The sequence below is a fragment of the Alosa pseudoharengus genome, unplaced genomic scaffold (genome assembly GCF_046254945.1).
Source record: "Alosa pseudoharengus isolate Yale_2024_CS ecotype anadromous, Long Island Sound unplaced genomic scaffold, YU_APseudo_1.1 YU_APseudo_1.1_scf_2, whole genome shotgun sequence".
Lineage (NCBI taxonomy): Eukaryota > Metazoa > Chordata > Actinopteri > Clupeiformes > Clupeidae > Alosa > Alosa pseudoharengus.
In genome coordinates, this window is record NW_027468663.1 from 49,360,485 (window position 1) to 49,388,420 (window position 27,936).

The 27,936-nt window shown below is 42.2% G+C and overlaps 3 protein-coding genes across 4 annotated transcripts; 2 read left to right on the forward strand and 1 right to left on the reverse strand.

Annotated features, from left to right (window-relative positions):
- The first annotated feature begins 1,672 nt into the window (after positions 1 to 1,672).
- Positions 1,673 to 3,893, forward strand: cldn1 (claudin 1). Its single transcript, XM_076296050.1, has 4 exons — positions 1,673 to 2,122; positions 2,767 to 2,931; positions 3,028 to 3,112; positions 3,459 to 3,893. The coding sequence occupies exons 1-4, from the start codon at positions 1,900 to 1,902 to the stop codon at positions 3,613 to 3,615; spliced, it is 630 nt and encodes a 209-aa protein (XP_076152165.1). The 5' UTR covers positions 1,673 to 1,899; the 3' UTR covers positions 3,616 to 3,893.
- A 4,874-nt stretch (positions 3,894 to 8,767) lies between these two features.
- tada1 (transcriptional adaptor 1) lies at positions 8,768 to 27,796 on the forward strand. 2 transcript variants are annotated; one of them, XM_076295354.1, is made up of 8 exons: positions 8,768 to 8,877; positions 23,164 to 23,255; positions 23,475 to 23,540; positions 23,656 to 23,750; positions 24,144 to 24,362; positions 26,117 to 26,268; positions 26,873 to 27,029; positions 27,276 to 27,796. In XM_076295354.1, exons 1-8 carry the CDS (start codon positions 8,798 to 8,800, stop codon positions 27,426 to 27,428), a joined length of 1,014 nt encoding a protein of 337 aa, XP_076151469.1. In that variant the 5' UTR covers positions 8,768 to 8,797; the 3' UTR covers positions 27,429 to 27,796. The 2 variants fall into 2 exon arrangements, with proteins under 2 accessions (XP_076151469.1, XP_076151470.1); XM_076295355.1 differs by lacking the exon at positions 8,768 to 8,877 and adding an exon at positions 22,609 to 22,702.
- LOC143134740 (angiopoietin-related protein 1-like) lies at positions 11,236 to 16,300 on the reverse strand. The gene is made up of 4 exons (XM_076295353.1): positions 15,467 to 16,300; positions 14,475 to 14,668; positions 13,023 to 13,293; positions 11,236 to 12,793 (listed from the first exon to the last, which is right to left on the reverse strand). The coding sequence occupies exons 1-4, from the start codon at positions 16,275 to 16,277 to the stop codon at positions 12,606 to 12,608; spliced, it is 1,464 nt and encodes a 487-aa protein (XP_076151468.1). The 5' UTR covers positions 16,278 to 16,300; the 3' UTR covers positions 11,236 to 12,605.
- Positions 27,797 to 27,936: the final 140 nt, after the last annotated feature.

Genomic DNA, 27,936 nt, shown 5'->3' on the forward strand with positions numbered 1-27,936 from the left:
GCACTTATCTTCGTGACGTTAGCCATCGAACTGAATCTTGTAACTCATATGATAGATAGGCTACACAGAAATTCTTCTCACACTTCCTTCGCCTTCAAAGTCATCAAAGTTAAACATTTATTTATGTATTATTATTAATATCATCCTCACAAGTGATATCAAGTCGTGTTAATGTTGAAACTACCACACATGATCATCTTCAAAAACAGTCATGGTAAAACAAAACAAAAAAGTTATAGCCTTGAGGCTAATCTTCTTTCCACTTTTCTGACCTACATCAATCCATCGAAAACCTCTGAAATGATTATCGTTAGACTATCTAACGGTAAAACTACTGTTTTTCCATTAGGTTTACTTGCCTATATGCTTTACCTTAACATAGGCTACAATGCTATTGTAGGCTACATAGCTTTGTTCACGAGTTTCCGTGCTGGCTGGACTACGCTTCTTATCCAAACAATATGGTTATCTCCCTTCAGTGCGTTAGCTTCCCTTCAACCGGACATGCTAAACATTCTTCTTACGGGAACCTAACGTTACGTACGAGGTAGTCGAGTCTTGTTTTGCCTTTTATTGTTTATGTAGATAACACAGAAGCTAAAATATTGGCACATGATATATGTTATATGAAGTTATGGGAGTTCAAAAAAATCCTAAATGGATGGGCGTTCTATGGGGTTAGCAGAGAGTTGATAACCACCGCTACATCGATGCTTCTACTTCCGGGAATTCGCCTGCCCCCTTGATCCTAACCCTAACCCTTAGCTGTATCCCTTGTCACTCCCCGATGTGAGTCGCTACCCGATGTGAGTCACGCATGCTCAGATTGATAGGTTTTACAGCATAATGCCAAGGGATCCGACTGAAATCCATAAAATAATTCACTTTTCTGTTTCAAAAACGTTTTAGCTATCTAAGATTGTTTGATTGCTAACGTTAGCAAACGCCATTCAAGTGACAGCCTTTGTTGTGCTTGATTGCTTACTTACTTGCCAGCAGTGAACAAACTTCGTTATGTAGGTCAATTTTATTAATATTACAGAAGTCTCTCGCTAGCAGGCTACTTCAGCCTCTAATCTACAACTGAAATTAGAGATCATGCTGTGAAAATGTGATGCCTTACGCTAAATAATACATTACTGCTGTGTAGGCTAATGTCATTATTCTGTGTCTAACAGCACAGGTAGTCGCAAAGTAGCAAAGTGACGCATGCGCGACTCACATCCGGTAGCGACTCACATCGGGGAGTGACATCCCTTCTAGACACCACCGTGAGAAAGTCTGCAGGTGTGTAACACCAATTAATGCCCCATCGGAAACAATAGCAAAACCATTAACGGAACCATTAAAATATTAACATATATTACAAAAGATATATGGGGAAGTTCACTAATGAGACAAAACTTTATTTGCACAAAATTATGCCTTTGCTACAAGCACACATAAACACAAAAGCAAACACACACGTGCACACACTAATTTACATACACAACAGTTGCAAGAGTAGGGGATGGAGACAAATTGACAAGCGGGATTTATTTTTGCGGAGCGAATGTGTAGGACTGAGCGGCGGTCGTATTTTGTACCGCTTTGCGGTACATCTATATTGACGGAAAAGGCTGGACAGCCTCTTTAGTCCTCTGAGAAAAATCAGACAGCTTTTCAACAAGGTTCCGGTGGGTGGCAGTGTATTCCAGACAGAATTAACACGATTCTTGGAAGTTAACACAATTCTTGGAAGAAATAAGTCGGCACTTGCATCCCATCCCATATAGGCTATCCCATTGATGCTCCTTGAGAGGAATTCTTCGAAGCGGTGTGGGACGCCCTGTAGCACACGATCGCAGTTATTCATTTATTGGCTCCTGACTGCCCTTTATTCGTTTGTAAAGCATAAACATGGCAAACGGAGGCGTTCAACTTCTTGGTTTCAGTCTGGCTATGCTGGGCTTTTTCGGAATAATCGCTTCGACTGCAATGGTAGAATGGAAAGCGTCTTCATATTCGGGGGACAATATCATCACAGCCCAAGCCATCCACGAAGGACTTTGGATGTCATGTGTGTCTCAGAGTACTGGGCAGATTCAATGCAAAGAATATGATTCATTACTTCAGCTGTCAGGTAAGAACTGCCTACTTAAACCATTTTTATAGGACAAAGCCTATTGTAAAACTGCCGCTGCGATTTGCTTTACAGGTTTTAATAGTAACCTAAACTATAACCCAATGTAAGGATATAATGTAATTCGTTTTATTATTCGTATTATTATATTTATATTTATATTATAATGTTATTCGTATTAATTATTTGCCTGTTAAAATGCGATCGTTTTGGTCTTTTTGAAAATAAATAAATAAAAATAAATCCAAGGGTGGGGTTTACGTTCTGCGCAGCCCCTACCTGTTGAGACAAGTTCCCATTTTTGGAATACCTTCACTAAGCTGAATGCGCGTATAGGCCTATGCAAACTTGTTCATGTCAGGTGCAAACAATACAGTAAATGAATGCATTTGTCACTACAGTAGAATAAGACAAATTATATTTTGAATTTAAAATTATGCCTATTATGTATATATTTTTATTTAATAGACTATTGTGGAAAACGATTCCATAGGAGGAGGGTTAGGCCTATGTTTCATTCCCTGTGTGTTCTTGTCTTGCCTTTATTGAATTAATAAAATTATTTTAATTGCTTGCTTTGCTTTGTAATATGACTAATCAAACATCTCTCTCTCTCTCTCTCTCTCTCTCTGTTGATGCTTTAGGGGAGCTGCAGGCCACCCGTGGCCTGATGGTGTTTTCCATCCTGCTGGTAGCCATCTCAATACTAGTGGCTGCGGTGGGCATGAAATGCACCGCATGCTTGGCGGAGAACAAGCAACAGAAAAACAAAATCGCCCTTGCAGGAGGAATTCTCTTCATTATTGGAGGTCAGTTATCAGTTTTTATCTATACATTAAACACTTTTTTGTCCTACTTTTTAATATTTTCTATGTCACAACTGTTTTGGCACATCTCTGCTCTAGGACTGAGTGCTCTTATTGCCACATCCATGTATGGAAATAAGATAGCTAAGGACTTCTACAACCCCTTCACCCCAACAAATGCCAAGTATGTGAAAGACATATCCACGTATCGCACCTCCATTTCTAAATTAAGCTCTGTCTTAATTGCATGTTCTTTATTCACATTATTTTACAATGATGGGCTCAAAAAGTAAGCCTCAATCTTTAGTAAACATGATAAAATACACATATACAGTAATAATAATAATAATAATAATAATAATAACAATAATAATAATAATAATAATAATAATAATAATACATTTTATTTATAAAGAGCCTTTCAAGACACATATAAATTATGTGTGCTTCAGACGCCTGCTAAAAGGTATTGGGCCTCTGAGAGCCACAAATGTAGATCTTAAACTTGACTTCAAACTCTGATTTGACAGGTATGAGTTTGGTGCAGCTCTCTTTGTGGGCTGGGCAGCATCTGTTCTCGCAATCATCGGAGGAGGCTTCTTGTGCTGCAACTGTAGCACTGACTCATCTGGAAAAGGGCAGATGTACCCCCCAACTCGCGGAGGAGTCCCAGGCACACATGTATAGGGATTGCACAAGTTAAGAGGATGTCGGGGAACTGGCATTCCATCAGGAAGAGAACATGGGTAGATGTTTGGGTAGATGGGGATGGGATGGGTTTTGGAGTTGTTCCTGCCATTTTCTAAAATGTGGGATTCAAATGCCTTTTTATACTGCATGTGTGTGTTGTATTGTATTGATTTGTATTGACTGGATTCATTTTTACTGTGAGGTTTTGTCTGTGAGATTTTGTCTGAATACATTATTTGTAGTTTTATGATCATTTAAATAAAAAATAAAAAACACCTTAGTGACCACTTCTTTATTTGCTGAATGAGGCCTACTACACACTTTCTTTTTTTGAAGAAACATTTATGTGGAAGAGGAAAAAACAACTACATAACGTTTGTGGAGTTTCTCAGTACCACCAAAATAATGACAGGTCTGTGAAGTTTGTGGTGTTCACCTTTGAAACAGCATTGCCACACACTAACGACATGCAGTGGTGAGTCTGTGTCGTCCTGCCGCATGTGGGCCTGGGAGCCGTGAGGGGGGGAGCAGCTGCAACATGCTGAGGGGGGAGGCGGCAGTCTAGCAAGCACAGACAAGTCTCTGCACGCATGGCCATTTCAAAATACTATGCACCAGAAGAATAAAGGCAGAATACTTTTCAAAGGCCATACACAAAGCTTTCTATTGGTCTCTAGTGCTGTGTGATTGTACCACAAGGGAGGGTTGAAGGGAATGACTTTTACATCAATTAATGGGTGTGGCCAGACTTGTTTGTGTCTCACCTGATTTTCATAGCCTCAGGGAGCAAAGAGGAGGTTTCAAATACCTAATGGAAAAGGTGCATATCTTGGGGATTAAGAGTAGTACACGGTACACAGCAACCAGCAATGCATACACTGGAATGCACATTAATTAAGATCCCAGTATTCTCTCTTACGGTTCCCTGGAGAATATTTGCGTCCAAACGGATCCATCTCAACACGACTCAACACGCTACTTCATATCCCAGGCCTATAGGTGGCACTGTTTCTTTACAGAAATTGACCAAATCTTGCGCTGTAGGCAAACAGACAGAATAGGCTACGACGAAATGGCTAGTGCAAGGAAACCAGAATTGTTTGTGTGGACTTATAGTGAACTGTCAACTGTAGTCAACTGTAAAACTAATAAACTTAATTTTTACTATTTGTGAAGGGTGCAGTCCCGTCCTTTATTTGGCTAACGCAGGTAAAAAATAATCTCCTTTACTTTCTTTGGTTGTAGGATAGTCTGTGATTCACATTAGCTTTGGTTATCACCGCAAGTGCAAAGCCTAGGCCATTCCATCGCCACATTTATAATATTGCTAATACCTTTGTTAGTAACAGTCGATACTTTTGCTTGCATCAAATCGCGCATTCGCATTTAGTGCGCATCTATAGGCTTAACATGAGTTTTAAGCGTCTTTGTATGCTCATATCTGACTTCACTATGAATGCATTTATTTATGTTGTAAGACATGTAAAATAAATTAATGACACCGGCACTACGCACAAATTAATGCAAACTTACACTTAAGTTCTCTCGCGTCACTGACAGTAGCTAGAATGCATAAAAAAACACCGGGAAAAACAGTGTTCAGTCCACCAAGTCATAAGCTATCGGCACTGCGCAGCATCAGTTGTGATATTTATCCTATGGATCCTATCGTAGGTAATGTTATGTATGAAAACTAGTATTGTTAGGCAATACTATAATTGTCAAGTCCAGGGCAGCTGAGGTGTGGCGATGACATCATCGATACGCAAGTAGGATGTGCGGTTTCGCTGTCCAAACGAATTCAAAAGGGCTACGGTTTCAGATTTTTCCACTCTGGGACCAGGTTTCAAAAAAGTGCGGTTTCGGGCAGTGCGTTTACAGGATTCGTTTGGACGCTCGGCCAAGACGAAGCAAAACCTCTGCGTTTAACCCAAAAAGCGTCTCCGTGTGGACGGGCCCTTACATAGCATACTTCATCACCATTTTGAACTAGCTAACAGTGGCTTTATTTCTAGATTAATTTAGGGCGCTTTTATTGCCTAACAATACTAGTTGTCATACATGACATTACCTACGATTACACTCCGTAAGATAAATATCACAACTGGTGCTGCTCAGCGCCGATAGCTTATGACTTGGTGGACTGAACACTGTTTTTCCCGGTGTTTTTTTATGCATTCTAGCTACTGTCAGTGACGCGAGAGATTTATTTTACATGTCTTACAACATATATACATGGATTCACAGTCGATATAAGCATACAAATCAGATATAAGCATACAAAGACGCTTAGAACTCACGTTAGGCCGATGGTAGCACACTGAATGCGAATGCGCGATTTGATGCAGGCAAAAGTATTGACTGTTACTAACGAAGGTTTTATAGCAATTTTATAAATGTGGCGACAGAATAGCCTAGAACTTGGGTAAGCCTTGCGTTTAGTATGCCTAATTGCGGTGATAGCCAAAACTAATGTGAATCGGACTATCCTACAACCAAAGAAAGTAAAGGTGATTAGTAGGCCTACCTGCGTTAGCCAAATAAAGGACGGGACTGCACCCTTCACAAACCGTAAAATAAAGTTTATTAGTTTTACAGTTGACTACAGTTGACAGTTCACCATCAGTCCACACAAACAATTCTGGTTTCCTTGCACTAGCCATTTCGTCGTAGCCTATTCTGTCTGTAAAGCGCAAGTTTTGGTCAATTTCTGTAAAGAAACAGTGCCACCTATAGGCCTGGGGTATGAAGTAACGTGTTGAGTCGTGTTGAGATGGATCCGTTTGGACGCAAATATTCTTGATACGGTTCCAGGGAAGACGGAGGAAAAAAAGATCGGTTTGGTACGTGTAGACTAGGCCTTAGGTCCCCACCTGTTTTTGAGTAGTTCACCAAAAGGCTAAAAGAAAATGTATTTATATCTGATAAAACAATCACTTGGTAAACCTGTTTAAATTTCTATCCATTCAAATTCACAGACATAGCCTACTACCCTTTCTGATATGAAATATTTATTTGCCGACTGTCAATTAAATAAATCAATGCTGTTAGTATTCCTTTGGTTAGCTGCATACAATACTGGGCTCTAATTGAAATAGTGAGTAAAGTGCAAAGTCAACAAGAACATTTCTTATGCGTGTGAACTATAAATCATATTTCATGTGGGACCATTGAGCAGACACACCACTGTTTGTGATGAAGGTCTTGCCCATGGTGTTAAATTAGGAAATAAATTTTGCTTAGTTCACAAATAAGCTTTAGACTCTTTGCACTTTGCTGGACTGTCACTGCTCATTGTGCAAGCCATTTTCACTCACGCCACAAGAGAGAGCTAATGCACTTTTCATAAATGAGCAAGTCTAAACTGTTGCTTGTGAAAGGCATTTCTTGTCACATAAACACATTAAGCAGATCAATAATTTCAATAGACAGAGACATGATATGTATGAAAACAAACATAGCTGAGAGAGGAGAACTATTGGTCTAGAGCGATTCTGAATGCACCAGTCACTTTGCTGATAGATTATGGCCCTTCTGATTTCATATAGCTCTGACTTTGTGAACACGGTCAACTGCATTTAAACCAGTATCAAAACTAGAAGTACTGAGTGTCCATTATAGCAGCTGAGTTTGTTTTCACTGATGAGTGTGTGTTTGTGAAGAAGGGTTCACGGGTGTGAAAATAGACACACAATACACTACAGATTCTGAACCATTTCCTTGTCTGATAAGAACAGCAAACAGGGTCAAGAAAACAGTTAATTATTTTGAAGAAATCATGGGATATACATTTTAATAAACTCTAATACTAATTTAATACTATAATGCTGATGCTGCTAAAACATGATGGCACTTAATAATCACTCAAAAGTACATATTATTGCAGGCTCTAATTTTTATTTCCTGTGATGAATCCAATGGCTTGAACTCAAAATGACTAGCTTTTGAGTCCTGCACACTTAATCTTTTAAAATGGTTGGATTTCCATTTGCCCAACATTGGGTTTGTGATAGACAGTTTGAAATTCCTCTTCTTGTTGCCATTGGATCAGCTCCTATCCTTAAAAAATGATTAGGCCTGCTGTCAGTGAAAACAGACCCCTCCATGCACACATACATACTTTGGCAACCTTTCCAAGTTACTGATTTTTTCCCCTACAAAATCATATCAGATTATTTTTTGAAAAGAAACAGAGCATTATCTCAATGACCTCCATGAAAAACAGACTGGAGAATGGCTCGTTGTCTGTCAGAGGCTATTTGTGGATGTCTGGAGGCTGATTGGCCCTGACGGTACCTGTTCAGGGATTTCCCAGCAGCGCTGTGGTCTCTGGACAATCACCCGTGGTGTTTGAGGATTGACGGAGCATCAACGCAGGGGTGTTCATAACGGCCCAGAGGCTCTGAGTCAGTGGTGCTCTGTGGGGTTTTTCCATGGGGAGACCCACACGGGCAAACAGCCCCCTCAGCTGCTGAGACGGTCGGGTTTCTCGCTCTGACAGGGTTTGTTCTTCCTGGCCGGAGCCAGCCGCTGTGTGCGAGCGCGAGTGTGGTCCAAAGATGTCACCTTCCCCACGCCAGGTTTTGGCACGCCGGCCAGCCAGAATGAATGGGGGCTCCTAAAAAGACAAGCGCCACTCATAGTTCCTCAAACAAGCTCCTCCAGACATCCACTGGTCTGGACTGGCACCCGGTGGTGGTGGTCAATGTCCAGACGGGTTACGACTGACGGACAACCAGACCACGGTGGAACCGGATAAAGATTTTCCACATGGGGCAAGGGGAACTGGGCCAGTCACAGAGCAAGACAGAATACATGGTCAATAACCTGGAACAACACCAGTGAGGGAGACTTATGAGGTTTTAGTATATTTATATTGAGTCTACATGCTATTTTCAGGCTGGCAGTAGGAATATAATCCTTCCTAATGAATCAAAAGCTGGTGAGAAATAGATGTGACAATTTTTCAGATATTGTATGCCATTCTGACAAAGATTTAGATTTTGTCTTGATTTGGTATAACTGTATCCTGCTAAATGGAAGTGGTGGTGAGTGACCAAAACACAGAGTCAAAACTGAAAGTCAGTTGAAAAACCTGCCTGACAACCAAAAACTGGACCTCTGCTCTACATTTGAGAGGAATGCTTCACTTGAATTGCCTCATTGTTCATCCGCACACATGAGGATCATCCAAAACACAAATCTTCTTGTGTATAGGTCTGCCAAGTCAAACCTGGCTGAAATACTACCCATCTTCAAGTAAGTACAATCCAATACCATATACATCTATTTACAGTGGGCTTAATGCCCAGTTAAGAATAATTAGAAGACATTTGTCATGTATTCATATTAATTCAGTCTTTATTTTCTCATAGCTTAGCCTAAGCCACAACCCAGTAGACAAATATGATAAATGCAAATGTAAAACTGAATATGAGTCAATATAGATTTTTTTATAGTCAAAAACTATTTAAAAAATCATTGACAATTTGGTAATCAAATTACGCCGAAAATAAATAAATAATGATATATTAGGCATTATTAACATTATACATTTTCCTCAGTGACATCAAGGTACTGTATAACAGTTTAATTCATTCTTATGCCTAAACTAAAAGCCAGAAAACTTTTAAGGAATTGTCTTTGGTCCCTCTCTCTATATCAATCATGTTCTGATGTCTGGAGACATTACTGTAGTTAGCAGTTAAGGTCCATGTCAAAAATGTGGCAATTTATTCAGGTCAGTGGGAACAGGACCAACACTAACTGGACCCACTCTTCTCCACCACCCTCCTGCCATATGAAGACGTGTTGAGCTGCGGCTGGATTGGTTGTTTTTCCTTAGCTTTCAGAAGAGAAACCTTAGGTTCAGCCAGTTTATATCAACACATGTTCACGATTTTTTCTTCATATTGCTCTAAAACCTGTCCAGTATGTCACAAATGTAGACGTACCAAGCAGCAGCAATAGTTAAGATCACGATCAAGACTGTTTGGAATAACGGGAACGTAATAGCCTACACAGAGAGAACGTAATAACACCACTTATATTTTTGCTTAAATTTCATTTCAGTACACATTCAGTCTGTCAGACATTCAGGATAAGAACTGCTCTATCATGTGTGATGTTTTAGTTCATCTCTGACCTTTAGACATTAAGCGATAGCGATCAATTATATTTTTATCCAACACAAATATTAGCAGTGTGATGTGGAGAAAGTGACTTGTCATCTCTAATTTGCAGTGCACCCATTTTTGCAAGTTAATCTCCTTAAATAAAAGCTGTTTAATTAATTAAATCCTGCATGTGCTGTGCATGTTGAAATTATGGTTGTGGTTATGATATTTGGCAGATGCGTTTGTCCAAAGTGCTTGAGGGTGTTTTGGTGAAGTGTTTGTTTAGACTTTGCTTAGATATTCAGAGTGAAGCTTTAGCTGTGAAATACTCAATATCCTGCCTTCCTGGTCATTTTTAAATAGCAGTTACATTAGAGCAGACACAGACATATGCAGTGTAAATGTACAAACATGGACACATCATGTCATGTGATGAGTTATGAGTCATGATCCATTGTTTCAATATTATTGTACGGTTCACCATTGTATCCATGGACCAGTTACTTGTGTTTAGCATTAAAATGGCAAAATCTATGGCTAACAACCTGTAGGCTGCATTTCTGTGGAACCAATGGATTGCATGGGTTAAAAAGGAGCTGATAAACCAAAGCCAAGTACATAAATGAGACGTAAAATATAACTGCTTTTGGCTCAGATGCTAGAGGAATCCTGATCTTGTTTAGTGCTGGCAGCCATATACTAAATGCAGTGATTACTCTCCTAAAAATAATAATAACAACAAAAGCTCTTCCCTTTCACAGTCACTGGTCCTGTAACAACAACACTGTGCTGATATTGGGCATGAAACTCTGACAGTGTTGTTATCCCCCCTGTAGCAACTGGATCCTGGAAGCAGGACTGGCAGTATTTTTTATATGGTAATAAAGCTTGTTTATAGAGTTTTACAGTGTGCTTCTATAAGTCTTTGAGGTTCCCTGGTCTCTTTTTTTATATAAAGCTCATATTTGTTGGAATCACAGGATGACTCTGAGACACTGGGAGGGTCATGGTGTCGGTTAATCCTTTTCAGACACCGTCGGGTTGTTGGTAAGGTTTGGGCACTACAGACAGACTTTGTCCTGTGGTCGTTGTCTGCTCTACAAAGTCTTATGGGTTGAAAGAGTGTCTGCATTGGGCAGTCAGTTTACTTAGGCTGTGGACACAGCATCTAAGTCTACTAGAATCATGTCTGCACAACCATATAAACTTGTGTGGTATTTTGAACTACTTTCTGATTCGGTCTTCGTGTTATGTGGCTATGTCGCAAAACTACAAACACTGAGTTTGGTTACATTCTCTTTTTTGATGATATGTACAAAGGGATATTTCTTCATTCAGTTATCATGAAAGACTTGATATCAATCTTCATTCATTGATTTATTAAAGATGTCATCATTCAAAAATGTTCAGGAAATCACATGACTGGGTGCCCAGTCAAGAGTCAGTAAACATATAATTAGAACCCCAGATATGTCTTAATATTGTTTATTGAAAGCTCCTCGACAGACTGTATGCCTTTGGGCAGAACACATAGTGTACAGTTTTCTGCCATCAAACAAGAGCCATGTTGATGTTCCTCTGGTGATTACAGAGCCTGAGGATTTGTGAGTCTTTTGAATGAAATACACTGAACAAAAACACCAAAAAATGCTGAGCCCATACGAATGGAAAGAATGTAAATTTCTGTGTTTAAAAGGAAGATTGAAAAAAAACATATTCACGGAAATTTGGAGAGTTTCCATCTCCAATTCCTCCTCAGAACCACCAGCACCCCCTCGCCTCGCCTCGCCTCTCCTCTTAACCACTTCTCCCTCTTGTCTGGGTTTCAGCAATGTGGTTCTCGTTGTCTGTTCTACTGCTTCGTGCTAGCTGACGTTTTACATTCTCAAACTGCTGGAGCAAAGAGTAAGTCCTTTACTTATTTGTGTGCCTTCTGTTTCTCAGTAGCTCACATTGAAAACTAATTAGCTGTGATATTTCAATAACATCCGCTATACACAAGTTGGCTGCATCAAACATGATTTGCACTAATTGTTTAAATATATTTCCTGCTGCTAACCGCAGTGTAATACACAACTTTTCCAGAAGTTGTTTTTCTCTGAACTGACATGAATTATTAATGGCAATCATATTTTTTTCTAGGTGTGCAAATAACTATTCACATCTGGAAAACATAACCAGAGTTTAAATCCTTAAGATATAACATGGCAAGGGCTTTGAGATAATAACCCTTTTAAATTAAGCACATAATAACAGAACAAAAATATGAGTGCATTTGGTATGGCACTGTAAAATCGTTTCAATCATTCATTCATCCATTCATCCACATGAGTTTGTCTTTTGTTTCTTAAATTCATACACTTGACAGCACTCACTCATCTACTTCTACGTGCTGGTGATGGCAGTGGCATGGTGGCACTGAATGAGAGTGGCCAAGGTGGCGCCTGTACCATGCCCCAGTTTCTCAGGAGACATGAGGACTGCAGCACCTGCAGGACTCTGGTTTGTCAGGCCCAGAGGGAATGGTGGAAAAAAGCGTGATACCTGCCAGAAACCACTGCTGGCACCGACTTAACCGGTTTCTAGACTGCTACTCAGATTTTGCTGATGTCTGAAAGTTAGCGCGTTTGGGAAAGGGAGGGGGTTAGTGATCATCGTCAGCTGTACTCCATTTAATCCTCATACCTCTCAAACCTGTGGCAACCACAATATACATACATATACACAGTGAGAATGAGGAACACAATGTCCTGTCTCAGGAAGCTGTAAACAAAAGTGAATGGACCATCAAGGATGGAAACTATTGGCAGCACGGTCCCGGAGGTTACGAAAGGGTAGGGGTGCTGAGCAACCCCACCAGCGTGTTGGGCCTTAGTCAATGGGTCGGATCATCATGCGCACAGCCTTCATGGAGTAGAAGCCACCTCCATAGTCAGCCCAGAAGATGCCATCCTGGAACTTGCTGCGGTAGACTCCACCGTTGTACCACACCCCGTTCAGATTGGCTTGCCCACAGGCGTTGTACCACCACCCTCCCTTATGGAAGTGGGCACAGTTACCTGTGACAGAAACATTCACACTCTGAAAATCATTCACTCAATCATTTGTCAAACATTTACAACAAAAACTCCATTCTCGACATATCATATCTAGGCGACATATCATATCAAACCAATAGTCTCTGATGACTGATAAATGTATGTTTTTTAAGCAGCTTTAGTTATTTGTCATAACAGCTATGGGATTTAAGAATGTGTTTATTAGGTGTAGACTGAGTAAGACCTCCACCTGAGAAGGCATCCTTGTCTCTGTCCAGGGTGGTGAACTGCTTGCCGTTGTGACTGGTCAGAGAGTCCCCAGCGTTGCCCTGGTAGGTGCCCAGGCGCAGGCGGTACGACTCGCTCTCCGGCTCCAGGTGGAAGCTGCTGTACTCGGCGTAGACCTTCTTCTCCGTCCAGTCCTCCATCTCCACCAGCAGACGGTAGTCTCCCTGCTTGCCCAGGTTGTAGATGTGCTCCAGACCAAGCCAGTATTCACTGTCTATGTTGCCAAAGCCTTTCTGGAAGAGGATGATAGGTGTTTTATCAAACATGGAACAGTAGTGTAAATATTTATAACAGTCATGGGGAAGTCAGCACATGGCTCCTAATGTCTGGCAGGACATTGCCTTTGTGTTTTGCACTTAAGAATCAGCAGTGGAAAAATCTCCGAAATGCTGACTGTGTGATGTTATCTCCAGGTCTTCTTTCAACCACAAACAAATTTTGCACGGTTATTTGTGAGCCTGGCTCGAATGGTCACGTTGTGTAACTACACTTAATTTGTGGTTGGCTTTTCCCTTAAAAGCACCGGGGTAATCCAAGCCTATAGATTCGTCTTTGTGGGGGAATGTGCTTTAACCCTAGACACATGATGAATGAGCTAGGGTTTTTCTGTGCGGTCCACTTTGTTGGTGTGTGTGTGTGTGTGTGTGTGTTTGAGGCTACAGGCAGAGGTGCAAAGACAGGCAGAGGCACAGCTTTCCATATGCTGGCGACAACATGGAACACTGAATCACCCCATGTCAGTTTAGAAAATGTCCATCTTGTCCTCTAGTGTTGACATTTTGGGGCCAGGCAAGGCAGTGGTTTGGACAAAAGCAAAGGGAATGTAGATCTTCCCTTCCGCTTTGGCCTTCTAACATTTCATGAGAGGAGCTCTGATAAATAACCTTTGGATTTATGTAAGTTAAAGCTCAGGTTACAGTTTTTTTCATTTGGACATCCCACCGCTCATTTAGAGAGTATTCTCCAAGGCGACAGCTAAATTGTTGTGACTCAACCTGTAATGAAAATCTAGGACATTGGACCAAGTGAACAATACAGGCTTTGTGAATCAGATGATTTCTTTGTCTGATTCATAAGAAATAATCCAGTTCAGCTGCAGATATTGCCTCTTTGTCTTTAGTTATAAAAACTCTGACTTCCCAAGAATCCGGTCCCAATTTTTCTCTAACCTACATTAAACTGAGGGCAACACACCTCACAACACAAACACACATCAACACCACATCAAGATGCCTGTCAGTTGAACCAATAACCGTTCAAGCTTTTTGCCACTGTTCAAGTTTATGTTCAAGCTACGCTCTGTTAAGCACTTACAGGCATATATATTTTTGGTGCTATTAAAATAAAATAAAATTAAATCCTAAACCAATTTATGTTGCCTAAAACGTGAACTTTAGCACCATAGCGCTATCACCTTGTAGCTGTCCCAGTTCCTGAAGAAGTTGACCGAGCCGTCCTTCCTCCTCTGGATGACCGTCCAGCCGCCGTTGTCCACGTCGTGCTCACACCAGGCCTGCACAGCCTGCTCGCTGCCGTCTGGCTTCAGAACGAACATCCCGCTGGTGCTGTGGCCAGCTTGCATCGCCTGGAAGCAGTCCCGAAACGGCCCTGCTCCAATAAGGAAACCAGACGGACAGAATAATAGACATGGGCAATATATGCCTCTTTCAACATCTATTATCTCTTTACTATATATAGGAGAGGGTTGAGGGTTGTATTTGTGTTTTTGCAGCTGGCCTTAATGTGTTTTCCATGTTTCATAGTGTGGAATACAGCTGGTTTCTTTTTCCTATTGACCTATGACAATAGCTTTAAGTTTTCCTTTTTTTAATCTTAGGCAGGTAGTGGGCAGTCCACACACGCAATGGAATTTAAGACCAGTGGTTCGCCTGAGAAACTGAACCCCCTTTCGCTGAGGCGATGTGCCTCTCCTGTCATTGACAGGGGCAGCAGTGAGGAGTAGCAGCTACTTTGTGGTTGGAGAAACCAGAAGGAAACCAAGTCCTTGGGATTTTTTTGCCTCTGCAGCTGCATTAAAAACCCACAAGTTTTGTTTTCCTTGGGCGCAGACAATCAGAATGTGTCAAGAAGATCACTGGATTGGTGGACATATAGTATGCTACCTTACCATAGCTTGTTTATCTGACTGCAAGCATAAGAAAATTACATTCAATATTTGTATTAAAGAGGTGCAAAAAGGCTATTTCCTGCCAGATTAGTTATCCAAAAAATACCATACCATAGCAGTGCTCTATATGCGCAACTTAAGCTCAAGGTCTCATCCACAGCTATGTGCTATAGGGGCCTGAACATAACCCCACTAACAGAAGAGTTACTGAGCCAAAGGAAAGATACACAGTCTTTACAAGACTACCTCAGAATGGTGCTCTTCTCTGGCTCTCTTACCCTCTGAGCTGAAATTGCCCTCAGGTGGTTTCAGGATGTCCGCAGTGCTTCCAGTGGGGGCAGGACCGGCCCGGGAGCCCCTGTCTCGGGGAAAGGCCCGTCCGTGGTCTCTCTGGATCTCGTTGAAATAGCGGGGCACGTGCACCGGAATGTTCTCTGGCACCACCTGCACGAGCGGTGGCCCGCCGGCCTCGGGCCGCCGGCTGCCGTAGACCTGCATGCAGCGCTCCTCCAGCGCGCCGATTAGCACCGACTGGTTGTTGACCACGCCGGCCAGGGCGGAGAAGCGGGCCTCCAGCTCTCGGTAGCGCGAAGCCAGCCGCAGCGACTCGGCGGTGGCGTTGAGCACGCGGCCCTCCAGCAGCGCCAGCTCCAGCGAGTTGTCCCGCTTGCGGATGATCTCGTGCAGCAGCTGCATGTAGAGCTGCGTGACGCGCGAGTTCATGTTGCGGCTCTCCTTGCGCAGCAGCTTCATCTCGTTCACCAGGTTGCCGTCCACGTCCACGGACAGCCGCAGTGCGTCCATCTCCCGCTGCTGCTTGGACAGGAGATCACGCACGTCCGCCACGTCCATGCGCGTCACGCGGTCCTTGTCCGGCAACGCGGGCCCCTTGGTGGCGCAGATGGGGCCGGTGATCTTCTGCTCGGGGACCAGGAAGGTGTAGGAGCACTTTTTCGGGGCGCCCTCGGCCCCGTCGGCCGGCGCCCTCCGCCTGCGGGCCAGGAGTGGTCCCCTGGAGAGGCCGTCCGCCTGACTCCAAAAAGACACAAGGAGGAGGACGCAGAGGAAACCCTGGATTCTGGGCCCCATTGGCACTGGTTCAGATGCAGTCTGCTTACTTGATTCTCTCCTGGAATCAGAATAATGATGCATACAAGCTGTGCTTTCAAATTACGGTACAGTCATTATAAGGTCCACCAGATCCCTTATAGTGTGACCCATACTTATCATTATTAGCTTTGTGTTTTTATTAAAGATATAGAGCAGTGACAGCTTCATCTAGCTCCTGCAACGATTTAATTGGCATTTGATGACACAAACCATGCCCTGCTTTTGGCAGCATTTTTTGGTAAGTACTAAGAAAGGAGAGGGTGACGCACAGGCCCTTGCTTTGTGAGTAATTGTTTTTCTAACCTATTTTTGGAAAGGATTTTATTGGTCTTGACAGTGAAAGAAAACCAGCTGTTGGTGGGAAATCTGTCTTAACAGAAGAAAACAAAAAGAGATCTTTCGAAAGAGGTCTTTTGTACTGCAGGCTGGCACTAGTGTTGACACATTTCCACAGGGTATGAGGTATGCCCATCTCAGTGAAGTGTAGCTCTGACAGGATGTAGACCTATGGACCGTGATCACACTGGCTACCATGTGGACCGGTCTCATATTATTGCAATACGGTATTCAGCAGTGCTCAGGAGCAAATCATATATTTAAAAACAGCATTCATCAACAGGCACTTTCAATCATCCCTGTGGTTTCCAGAAAATATTTAGCACTGGAAGTAGACCATTTTGGCGAGGTCTGAAAACCAAAACTGCTGCAGAAGCGAAAGAGTCTACTTCATCATTGTCAACAAATAGTGATTGGGGAGGTCGCCAGGGATTCCTGATGTTAAGGAAAATTAATAAAACTGAATTATATCTACAATGTGATTGACTTCCATCCAAAGACATCAGATGGCTCACATTTGGCGCTGAAATTGATTTTAAGTGGGCCAACTGAAAATGTCCTGTCACATTTGCAGAGGTGAGGAGGTATATCAGATGGTAAATGTGCTTTGGTTTAATAAAAGACCAATGGGAAAAAGCTTGATGCTTTATGTAGATGACATCTTAAGAGGTCTGAGAGATATAATTGGTTTAACCTGCATGCAATCTGGCAAGGCGTGGCGACACATCTAGCCAATGTGATTGACATTTGTTTTATACTGATATACTTTTAGCCTAGATAAAAATGTGTCAGATAAAATCTGTTTTTATCTGTTAACATGTAAAAGGACCTTTTGGGTCATTCCACGTCAATTCAACCAGGGCCCATGCACTTAGGTCTCAAAAAATTCTGAAAAATGACCAGGTGTACCTATGTTACCCAGGAGACACACTGTAAAATTACTCTCATGTAAGATCAATACTTTCCAAGATACAGCCAGTTTTACAGGGGGAGGGGGGTCGGCCTCTTTTTTTTGTCAAAGTTCACAAGCCCACAGCGCAAGAACTAAACCATGTAGGAGGCTCAAATTTTGCATGCTGGTACATAAATAGGAATAGTATGTAGCAAAATCGTCACGTTTTGTCTGGATAATCCTGCATGGTCATAGCTGTCCCTCAAAGTTGATACAAATTTTATAGGAGTTTTTGGCTGGGCTCTGTTTAGGCCTTCAGAAGTAAGGAAAATAAATCAAGAGCCTATGTTGTTCTGAAGGCCTAAACAGAGCAACTTTGAGGGACAGCTATGACCATGCAGGATCATCCAGACCAAATGTGACGATTTTGCTACATACTATTCCTATTTATGTACCAGAATGCAAAATTTGAGCCTCCTACATGGTTTAGTTCTTGCGCTGTGGGCTTGTGAACTTTGACAAAAAAAAGAGGCCGAACAAAATCGACACCCCCTCCCCCTGTAAAACTGGCTGTATCTTGGAAAGTATTGATCTTACATAAGAATCCTTTTACAGTGTGTCTCCTGGATAACATAGGTACACCTGGTAATTTTTTCAGAATTTTTTGAGACCTTAAATTCGTGGGCCCTGGTTGAATTGACGTGGAATGACCCTTTTAGACATTCCCCATATTACCTGGTTGGTAAGCCGCATGTTAATGCCTCACATGGTCTTAATGACTTGCTGGGCAACCCTCCAGACAAATCCAAAGTGATGTCTGCCAAAAGTTGCTTGGGAGGGTTTTTCAGAAGCCCTTCTCTCAATTGCTCTCAACTCATGTTAGATCATCTGGTAAAATCAGAGTACCATAAATGTTTCAAGCAGCGCAGCCACACATGAGGAGCTGTATGACTGTCCCACCAGCAACAATGAATGATACAGACAATCATCCATACTGATCCCTGCTGGACAGTGAGTGCTTATCTAAGGTGTGGACAGATCTTCATACAGGCTGTGGCTGTTAAGGCTGGTTTTCTTCTCATAGCCTTATAGACACACAGCCATTGGTCACCCAAGGTATCCTGGACTGCTCTTCAACAGGCCTACGGTGACTGTAGGCTTCAGTTTCAACCGAGCACAAAACCACCTGGTTCAACAAATTATCTCACTTCCTTGCGGACAGGAGGTGCCGAATTTCTCTCAATTGAAAACATGATTAGTTGAGTCAGTCTGCTTTGGGCTCAGCACGGTATTGAGGCTCTGTCTCACATGCCTGCAGACGCTGACGGGGAAGGCAGCCGGTCATCATATTTCACCCCTCTAGCACCTTTAATGTCTGGGACCTTTTCTAAATCTGCCTGATGGATTTAATCATCATTCTATTTTCCCTTAACATAATTTATTTTTAGTTTATTGCCTTTTAAAATCTGTATTCAGTGACCACCACTAAAAAACATGACATGACTGCAGGTATGTGAAAAAATGAGACACTAAACTTCACATTTCTGTAAAAACTCAAGCAAAAAATACATGCCACGCATCCAAACACCACATCTCTAAAGCAGGACTAACCTACTCTCATGGGGAATTTAACCTCTGACCTTGTGGGTGCTAGCGCCATCTCCGCCAGCTGAGCAGTAGAAACAAAGAGAGTTTGCAGTTCATGACTAGAGCTGAATAAAGGAAAGAAATCTAGTGAGTACATACCCCAGAGAAAGTGCTGCGTAGAGGTCTTGTTGCGCTTAACTTCTTAAAATAAACTACTCCTATTTACATACGCAGTTGAGTCAATTTGTCAAGCTGAATTGCCAGGAGCACAGCATAGTGTTCCATCCAGTGTCGTCTCATCAGTGTCTACCTGCCTGAAGCATCCCTCTCTGGTTGCCAAGTGAGCTCACTCTGACTAGCCTGGGCTCAGTCAGTCCTGATGGGCTTTTGCCTTTGTCTCAAGAGTAAGGGGTGCCCAGCCTGCTACGTCTGATGTCATTAGGGCTTTCGCAGAAAAACACGACTCCTCCCCGCGTTTCCCCTCGGAGCCGGATCCCACCTCTTCTAGTCAGTCAGGAGACGGGGGAATGTGCTTACTGGCATCCCAGTGCTGGAGGAGATGGAGGGGCAGGAGACAGAGAGTACTTTTTTACTCTTGTGATAACAATCCTCCTAAATGGTTTAAGCTGTTAGAATAAACACACACACACACACACACACACACACACACACACATACAAACACACACACACCTGTGTCTCTCCCTACAACCTTCAAGGTGATTTTTCTGTGGTATCTATTTGGGTATATTTTGATGTTTCTTTCATTCATTATCATGAGATTATGTTTTCAAGCACAAATAATTTGGCTCACTGAATAAGTTGCGTGCATGCGAAGCATATGCTCCTGCGGCTTTGCTGCCCCTATCCATTTACATCCCCGGCAACTCAGGATGTCAAACAGAGTGCAGCATTTTCTTTAGACAGAGTTGCTGTTAAACTCAACTCTCTGCGCTCGGCTGAAATGCAATGTACCATTGTTGTTCAACGTTTGTGGTTGTGACTTGTGTCATGAACTTGTTTAATGTGTGTTCTTTGAAGTTTGCCTTACCCAAGAATCGTCGTTTTGTTGCTGCCTCTAATGTTTACAGCGGGCTTTTGATTGTGCTGCAACACAACAGAAAATTGGAGGGATTTAAGAGATTTCAAAAAGACTCATTTGTATAGACCCACTGGCGAAATGTTAAATGCTGTGAGTGGAAACAGATCTCTGAAACATGCAGAGGGAAGATCTAAGTAACCTCAGTAAATTTCAATATAATGATGTTGCTAATATTTACAACATGTCATTTGAATTGAATTCTTCTATATTTGTTTCTACAAATATTTTTCAGAAGGCTATTGAGGCTATGTCATACAGAACAGATCAGTTATAGACTGCTGTTCATCATTTCAAACAGGCATTGAGTGTAACTGTATTAGCATAATTGAATACACATGTGCAACTGGAGGGTGTGAAAGACTACCTCCTCTTGACTTAAAATGTGCCGCCTTCTGCTGAAAAGTAAACATTCAAAGGAAACTGCCAAGCTCCATTGAGGGGTTCATCAATTTGAATTCCAAATTGCATGTAACAAAAACATGCTGTCACACAGTCAAAAAGGACTTATATGTGCTTTAAAGACCAAAGTGTAAAAGTGTCAAATCTTTATTGCTATTATTATTATTATTATTATTATTATTATTATTATTATTATTATTATGTTATATTATATTATAGTATAGCATAGTTATGGTTATATATTATTATTATTATATTATTTTGGTTTAAGTAAGCATGTATTTCTTTCAAAGTATAGATAGATAGATATCATATAATAGATATAATATAAAAAACACAACTAAGCAATAAGGACAGTAGAAGATAAATATATCCTAAATACTAAATATACTAAAATACAAATTATACTAAATAACACTTAATCTAAATCAATTCTAAAAAAACAGTATTCACATAGTGGGTGATTAATCAATCAAGATGCGCTTGCAATGACTGAGGTAGGGACTGAGCCTGTGATTCTCTGTGCATAAGGTAAGGTAAGGTAAGGTGCTCTGTGTGAATGAGTGTCATGGTGATGGTGCAAATGAGTAAGTCAAACAGTGCAACAGTGCAAGAATAAAGTCTATATATCTATATATAACTAAGGAAGGTCACAGTTCGGCTGTGGCATGGAGGGAGGGGTTGTGCATATGTGCTAATATAGCACGCAAACAGTGAGGCAGAAGACAGTGGTAAAAAGTGGCTAGTGGACAGAGAGTTCAAGACATGGAGGTGGTGAAGAGGCAGATAGACTATGCAGAGAAGTCTATTTCTCCTCTTCCCTTAAGTGAAGCATTCAACAGTTCAATGGCCCTGGGGACGAATGACTTCCTCAGTCTGTATGTTGTGCAAGGCAGTGAGCGAAGTCTCCAGCTGATCAGGCTCTTCTGCTTAACAATAGTGTTGTGGAGTGGATGACACTCATTGTCCAAGATGTTGATCAGTTTGTTCAGGGTCCTTTTGTCAGATATTGAAGTGATGCACTCCAGTTCGGCTCCCACTACAGAGCCAGCTTTCCTTACCAGCCTGTCAAGTCGCCCCGCATCCTTCTTCTTTGTGCTTCCTCCCCAACATACCACTGCATAGAAGAGGACACTGGCAACAACAGACTGGTAGAACATCCTGAGGAGCTTGCTGCACACATTGAATGAGCGCAGCCTCCTCAGGAAGTACAGCCTGCTCTGCCCTTTCTTGTAGATTATATATATATATAATATGGGTTAGATGCTCAAGGGCACTTCAGCCGTTCTGGTCGGGGATCGAACTGGCAACCCTTCGGTTCCAAGCCCGAAGCCCTAGTAGGCCAGACTGCCCCACACATCAGGAGTCAAATCAGGAGTTAATCAGGAGTCTGTGAGGAGTTAATCAGGAGTCTGTGATTCAGTTTGGCAAATGTAATATTGTTGATCTACAACAGTGTTTCTCAAAGTGTGGTCCGGGGACCACTGGTGGTCCGCAAGCTAGCCCAAGTAGTCCGTGAGCAGACGTGGTAAAATATAATATAGATGAGTTGTTTGCAATATTGAACCAACTTGTATGTAAATCCAAACATTTCTGCAACACTGCCTATGTAAGCCATGCCAGTTTAAATCATATGAATTCTCTGACACAATAAGCAAGGTGCAAATACAATCAAAGTGGTTCAGTGAGTAGGCCTATTGTGTAATTTACTATTGAAGTAAGTCTACCTTTTTTTTTTTTAGCTAGGTGGTCCGTGAGGCTTTTTTTATTGATTAAGTGGTCCTTGGTCTGAAAAGGTTTGAGAAACACTGCAACATTAAATGGATACACTCTACAAACATCCGTAAAACAATTGTGCCCTCTGCTGGAAAGAAAATGTCACATTCAGACGTTGTCAAAATGTACTCCTGACCAATAGACGGCAACAGTGTCAAAATGTTTGTACAGCAATGAGTGAACTAACTAGTAGCGAAAAATATTGTTTTTGATGTTGCTACGGCGGGACAGGAGTCGCAATGGCAGCTCATGCTAGCGAGCTGGAAATAGCAAAGAAAAACTTAACTGATGCCATCGGGGATAATGTTAAACAGTGAGTAACAACTGAATATTAATTGTGATAACGTTAGTCAAAGTTCAAATTGTTATCGTGTTCTCTACACTATGTAACTCACAGCATCAAGACTGGCTAGCTAACTAGCCAAGTGGGGTTACAACAACGTTATAATATTGGACAGAGATGATAACGCACATACACACCTTATACATACTTTAGCTAACGTTAGATAGGCTCTTTTACCTTACTCCGTAGCTTGAAGTCGCGGTAGTTAGTTGCATGAGGCTAGTTCCTTCCTTGCTACTCGAAATTCAATGAGTCTCTGTTTACCACACACATTATCATCGGTGCAATGCGAAGTGGCAGTCCAAAAAGAACTAACATTATTACAGCATGTCATTTTCTGCGCTCTGCTTTTTGTGGTGTGATCATATTGAGTATTTGTGAAGGCAACACTCATAATGTGTAACGTCACATGCAATTTCATGTCATTGCAGTTATTGGGCAAACCTGAAACTTTGGTTCAAGCAAAAAATCAGCAAAGAAGAGTTCGACATCGAGGCACGTCGTCTCCTCGCTCAGGATAATGGTATGAAAATAGACCTTTGAATCCGATGATCATGACTGTGGTTTGATGGCTTTGGCCACTTAGCGTGTTTCCACCGTATGTAACAATTCTCATGTTTCACGCTGTCTTTATTGATATAATAACGCACAATGCTCTGGCCATTAAATAGCCTTAGTTGCTTAAATGGCCTTAAATTAAACAAACAAACAAACATCGATATAATATGATTGTGTTCCTCAGTTCACGTCCACAACGATTTCCTGCTGGCAATTCTGACACGATGTCAGATAATTGTGTCCACACCAGGTAAGATTTTGCGTGCCTGTTTCCCTGGGTTTCTAAGGAGAGATTTTGTAATTTGCATGCTTCTCGAGCCATACAGGCGCGTTGTTTAGTTCTATTTCCTTGTTATATTCTGTAGAAGGAGGTTCAATGCAGTGGACAAGTGGATCTGCCTCCAAGCCTGGGAAGCCAAAGGGAAAGAAGAAATGTTCCTCTGTTCGTCAAAAATTTGATGTAAGATCACTAAATCTAAAGTCCATGAAATCTGTATGCACTAACTTTTGAATTTCCCTATGCAGACTTCACTGAGTTTTATTCTAGTAGTGACCATGTCACTCATTTTCAAGGGCTTATGTTATTGGATAGATGTATAGACACTTGGCCAGGGTGACCAGATTACTTTAGAATGTTAGTTTTCCTGTTTGAATTGATCCGTATAACAGCAAGCAGTTTAATAGTTATTACCTAATTCAGGCTGTTGCCTAAATTAGCCTAATTCAGGCTGTTGCCTAAGTTTTTCAATCATGGAAACCGCTAGAGAATTTCCTCCCACCTCAGTGTATGTGATTCTTCCTCTGATGACCTGGATGTCCTTTATTCTCATCTGCACCCCTCTGCTGCCCTTAGCACCGCTTCCAACCTCACAACCCGCTGACCGCAGCGCAGCCGTTCTGTGTGCGGGAGCCAGGCTCTGGGGTGGAGGAGGAGGAGCTGCGCCTTAGCGCCCACACACTGCTGCTGCCCACACGCGGTCAGCTGGAGGCCCGCATGATCGTCACCGCCTTCGAGATGGGCTTGGACAATGTGACGGAGGATGCCGTCAGCACCATGGCTTGTGCTCTGGAGGTACGTTTGCTACTAAGCTGTCCAGGCTGCCGAAACAACTTCTCTACACTGCTGCTGAAAAAAGGCTAGACTCCTAGGACTCTCCAGTGTATAGCTGTATGATAATAAATGGTAAGTCCCTGACACTTATCCAGTAAACTTGTTATAAAGTTCATTGAATTGGGGCAGTCGTGGCGTAGTGGTTAGGGCTGAACTTTGTGTTCAAGTACTGAACTTTATAACAAGTTTACTGGATAAGGGTCAGGGACTTAAGTATATATCCTGACACTTATCCAGTAAACTTGTTATAAAGTTAATTGAATTGGGGCAGTTGTGGCGTACTGGTTAGGGCTTCGGGCTTGTAACCGCAGGGCTGCGGTTCGATCCCCGACCAGTAGGAACGGCTGAAGTGCCCTGGAGTAAGGCACCTAACCCCTCACTACTCCCCGAGCGCCGCTGTAGCAAGGCAGCTCACTGCTCCGGGTTAGTGTGTGCTTCAACTCACTGTGTGTTCACTGTGTGCTCTGTGTGTTCACTACTTCATCGTTATGAATGCAGAGACAAAATTCCTTGTATATGCAAGTATACATGGCCGAAAAACCTGATTTACAGTTACATTTGCTCCTTGCAGTCCAGTCAGTGGATGGCTCGTTTACGCAGCCAGGTGAAGGTGGGAAGGAGAGGTGCTCCAGTGCTTCTTTTAGGACCTCCTTCAGCATAGCGTACAGCAAAGCATCCTTTACGAAAGACACCACACAAGTCCTTGTGCCAGATAGCAAAAACCTATGAACGTGAAAATCAATGATACATGTCCGCCTTCCCATAATTACGTAGGTCTAGTCAGATTCTATTAGCACCGCATTTGTCCTTTCCTAAGTTCTTATGAATTCTTCATATCTTCAATGGAAAATATCATGAAGTCAATGAATACTGGATAGGATAAGACGATTGGTAGGAAAATGCGACTGGAGCCAATTTAAGTCCATTAGGTCTGTTGCCATATTGATAAAGAAGTCAAACTGTTTAAATGACTTCGTTCTCTGGAGACAGATATTTTTTTCTCTTGGTTTCTGGGTCGGACCTTTGACATGAAGTGTCATTCCAGTGAAGTTTTTGTTTGTTTGTTTTTAGTTGGAAATTAGTCCGATGCAAAAACATGCACTGGGGCAGCATCGTGACTGCTTTGTGTTGATATTTTCTATGTAGGATGAACCCCTGGGGCCTCATTACAGAAAAATATCCTAACTGCTTGCCCTATCTTAATGTAGGAAAAATCCTATCTTACTATTACAGAAGCAATTCCTGAACTCATGGTTGTGTCCTACCTTATCTCAGACCTTCTAGCTTATCTTAACTTAAGAAATCCTAACTGTAACTGTCAATTAGATTTTTAAATCGGCACTCGTCCTGTCATGCCTGTTTCTATGCTTAGATTTACATACAAGACTGCCTGTATCTATGATTAGAATGTCAGGTTGCAAAGACGGTGTGCTTTTCTCAAACTATGTGCCACGGACGAGCACCAGTCCGTGACGAGGAGACTGCTGGTCAGCGGAGCCGCGGAATTATGTCCGGTGCTTCTGTCACTCGTCTCTAAAAATTTGCTGCACAATTGATCAAGGAACTGCGGACCGACATTAAACATGTTTCTCCAGGGAGCAGGGAAGGGAATAGTGTAATTAGATTGGCTTTGTTGAAATCATGTCAACAACCTTTTACCACAATTGTCCCGAAGGCTCTTTTGTCTCACCTCCCCTCCCTGTGTTTTCATACAGGTCCATCTGAAAGATGTCATCAGCGCTGTGGTCTCCAGGAGGAAAGCCTATCGTCTGCGTGATGGTCATTTCCAGCATGCCTTCAGCAGTGACATCACACCTCAACCATATCTGAAAAACAGTGTGGCAGCTTACCAAAGTGTCATGGAGTGGTGAGTTTTTTTTTTTTTAGCAATATCCTGTCATTAAAATATGTAACCATAGACAAAACTAATGATGGACAAAACATTGCAAAGCATATGATTTAATGCAAACAGTGGGCGTTGAAAAAGCCGCTGTTTGCTCTCTTTTTGAACATTTCCCAAGCCTGATGAATATAAATAGATTTAATTTTCTTTTCAGTCTAATCTTTCATCAGTGAATGACTTTAGGTGGATATGCTGTGCTCACTGCATTTTTCATACGGCAGGTTTTGTATACATGTTGACGATGATAGGATTACCTCAGACACACCCATCAAACGATAGAAAATTACCTAAACAGCCAGTTGCACACTGTTGCGACCAAACATGTTTGTCAATCAGGAAACCATATCAAAACTATGCAAAACGTTTTGATTTTGAACTTTTTCACCGAGGTCAAAGTCTACCCAAGTGATGGTGAACTCGGTGAACTTTCCATGATTTTACTATCAATTGCCTCTACTACCTGCTCTGTGAAGATAAAACGTTCCAAAGGGCTCATATTAACCATTTGCCAAGCCTTGACTCTAATGACTGCTGTGATTGTTGTTCCATTGTTCTCCATCTCCAATAGCCCGCCCCCCAGCGCCTCACTTCCAGTAGGCCCACCCCCCCAGGTGTCACCAGATGAGGCTGAACAGCAGGCAGCACTCCTATTGGCCTGCTCTGGTCACAATCTCCCTGCCCCTTTACCTCCTATTAACATGTATGACTTATTGGAAGCATTACAGGTACGACAAAAACTTAATACGATGAAGCTTCTTTCGTGTCATAAATACCCATAAAGACATCATATTGTAATTACTCTTACTCTCATTGTGATTCCATGTTTGTATACCTCCGTTTCCCTGGTGAAAATACTTTGTGTCTATTCTATTAGTATTATGGGTTGGTTAATTATTCATATGTCTGGAAGTGTGTTTTTTTTTTTACCCTACCCTAATAATTTTTTTCTGTCCTCACACCTGGGATGGCAGGTCCATCGGCGGGTCATGCCCTCTCACACCATGTACGCTCTGAACATGGAGCGCATCCTGGCCAGGCTGTGGCACCCCAGTCACGAGGAGCTGGAGCAGGACCGTGTGCATCGCCAACGGCTCGCTGCCAAGGAGGGCCTGCTGGTCAGCTAAGACCACTGCTCTCCGTCTGAGGCAGTGGCCAGTATCCAGCCACCGGGGCCCCCACAGGACTGGTACATCCCTGGCGAGTTGACCAGGTGATAGTCGGGACTTTTGAGGAAGCCACATTTCGCACACATGGTCCAAAGTTGAGGCCCAGCGTCACTGTTACAGACTGGTGGGTTGTGGGAGATGACTTTCCCACTGAGCTGGTGCTGATCTTTGTATGCCCAGCAGTTCTGGGTTTGAGGCCCCCGGGCGGTGGATTATCACTAATGTTGTTTTCCTAACTATATTCGTACCTGTTTTTTTGTAAATATCTTTATATTTGTTTTATAGCCATACAAAACACCTAGAGGAAAATAAACTGTAAGAGCAAAAAAAACTAAGCAGCTTGAATTGGTCATTTGTTTTATCTTTGTTTCTTATCAGATGCTTTTGTCCAACATGAAATAGTATTATTGAAGAATCAGGTTATCCGTTTTTGTATGTATGCTGTTGTACAGTGTGATATACAGTA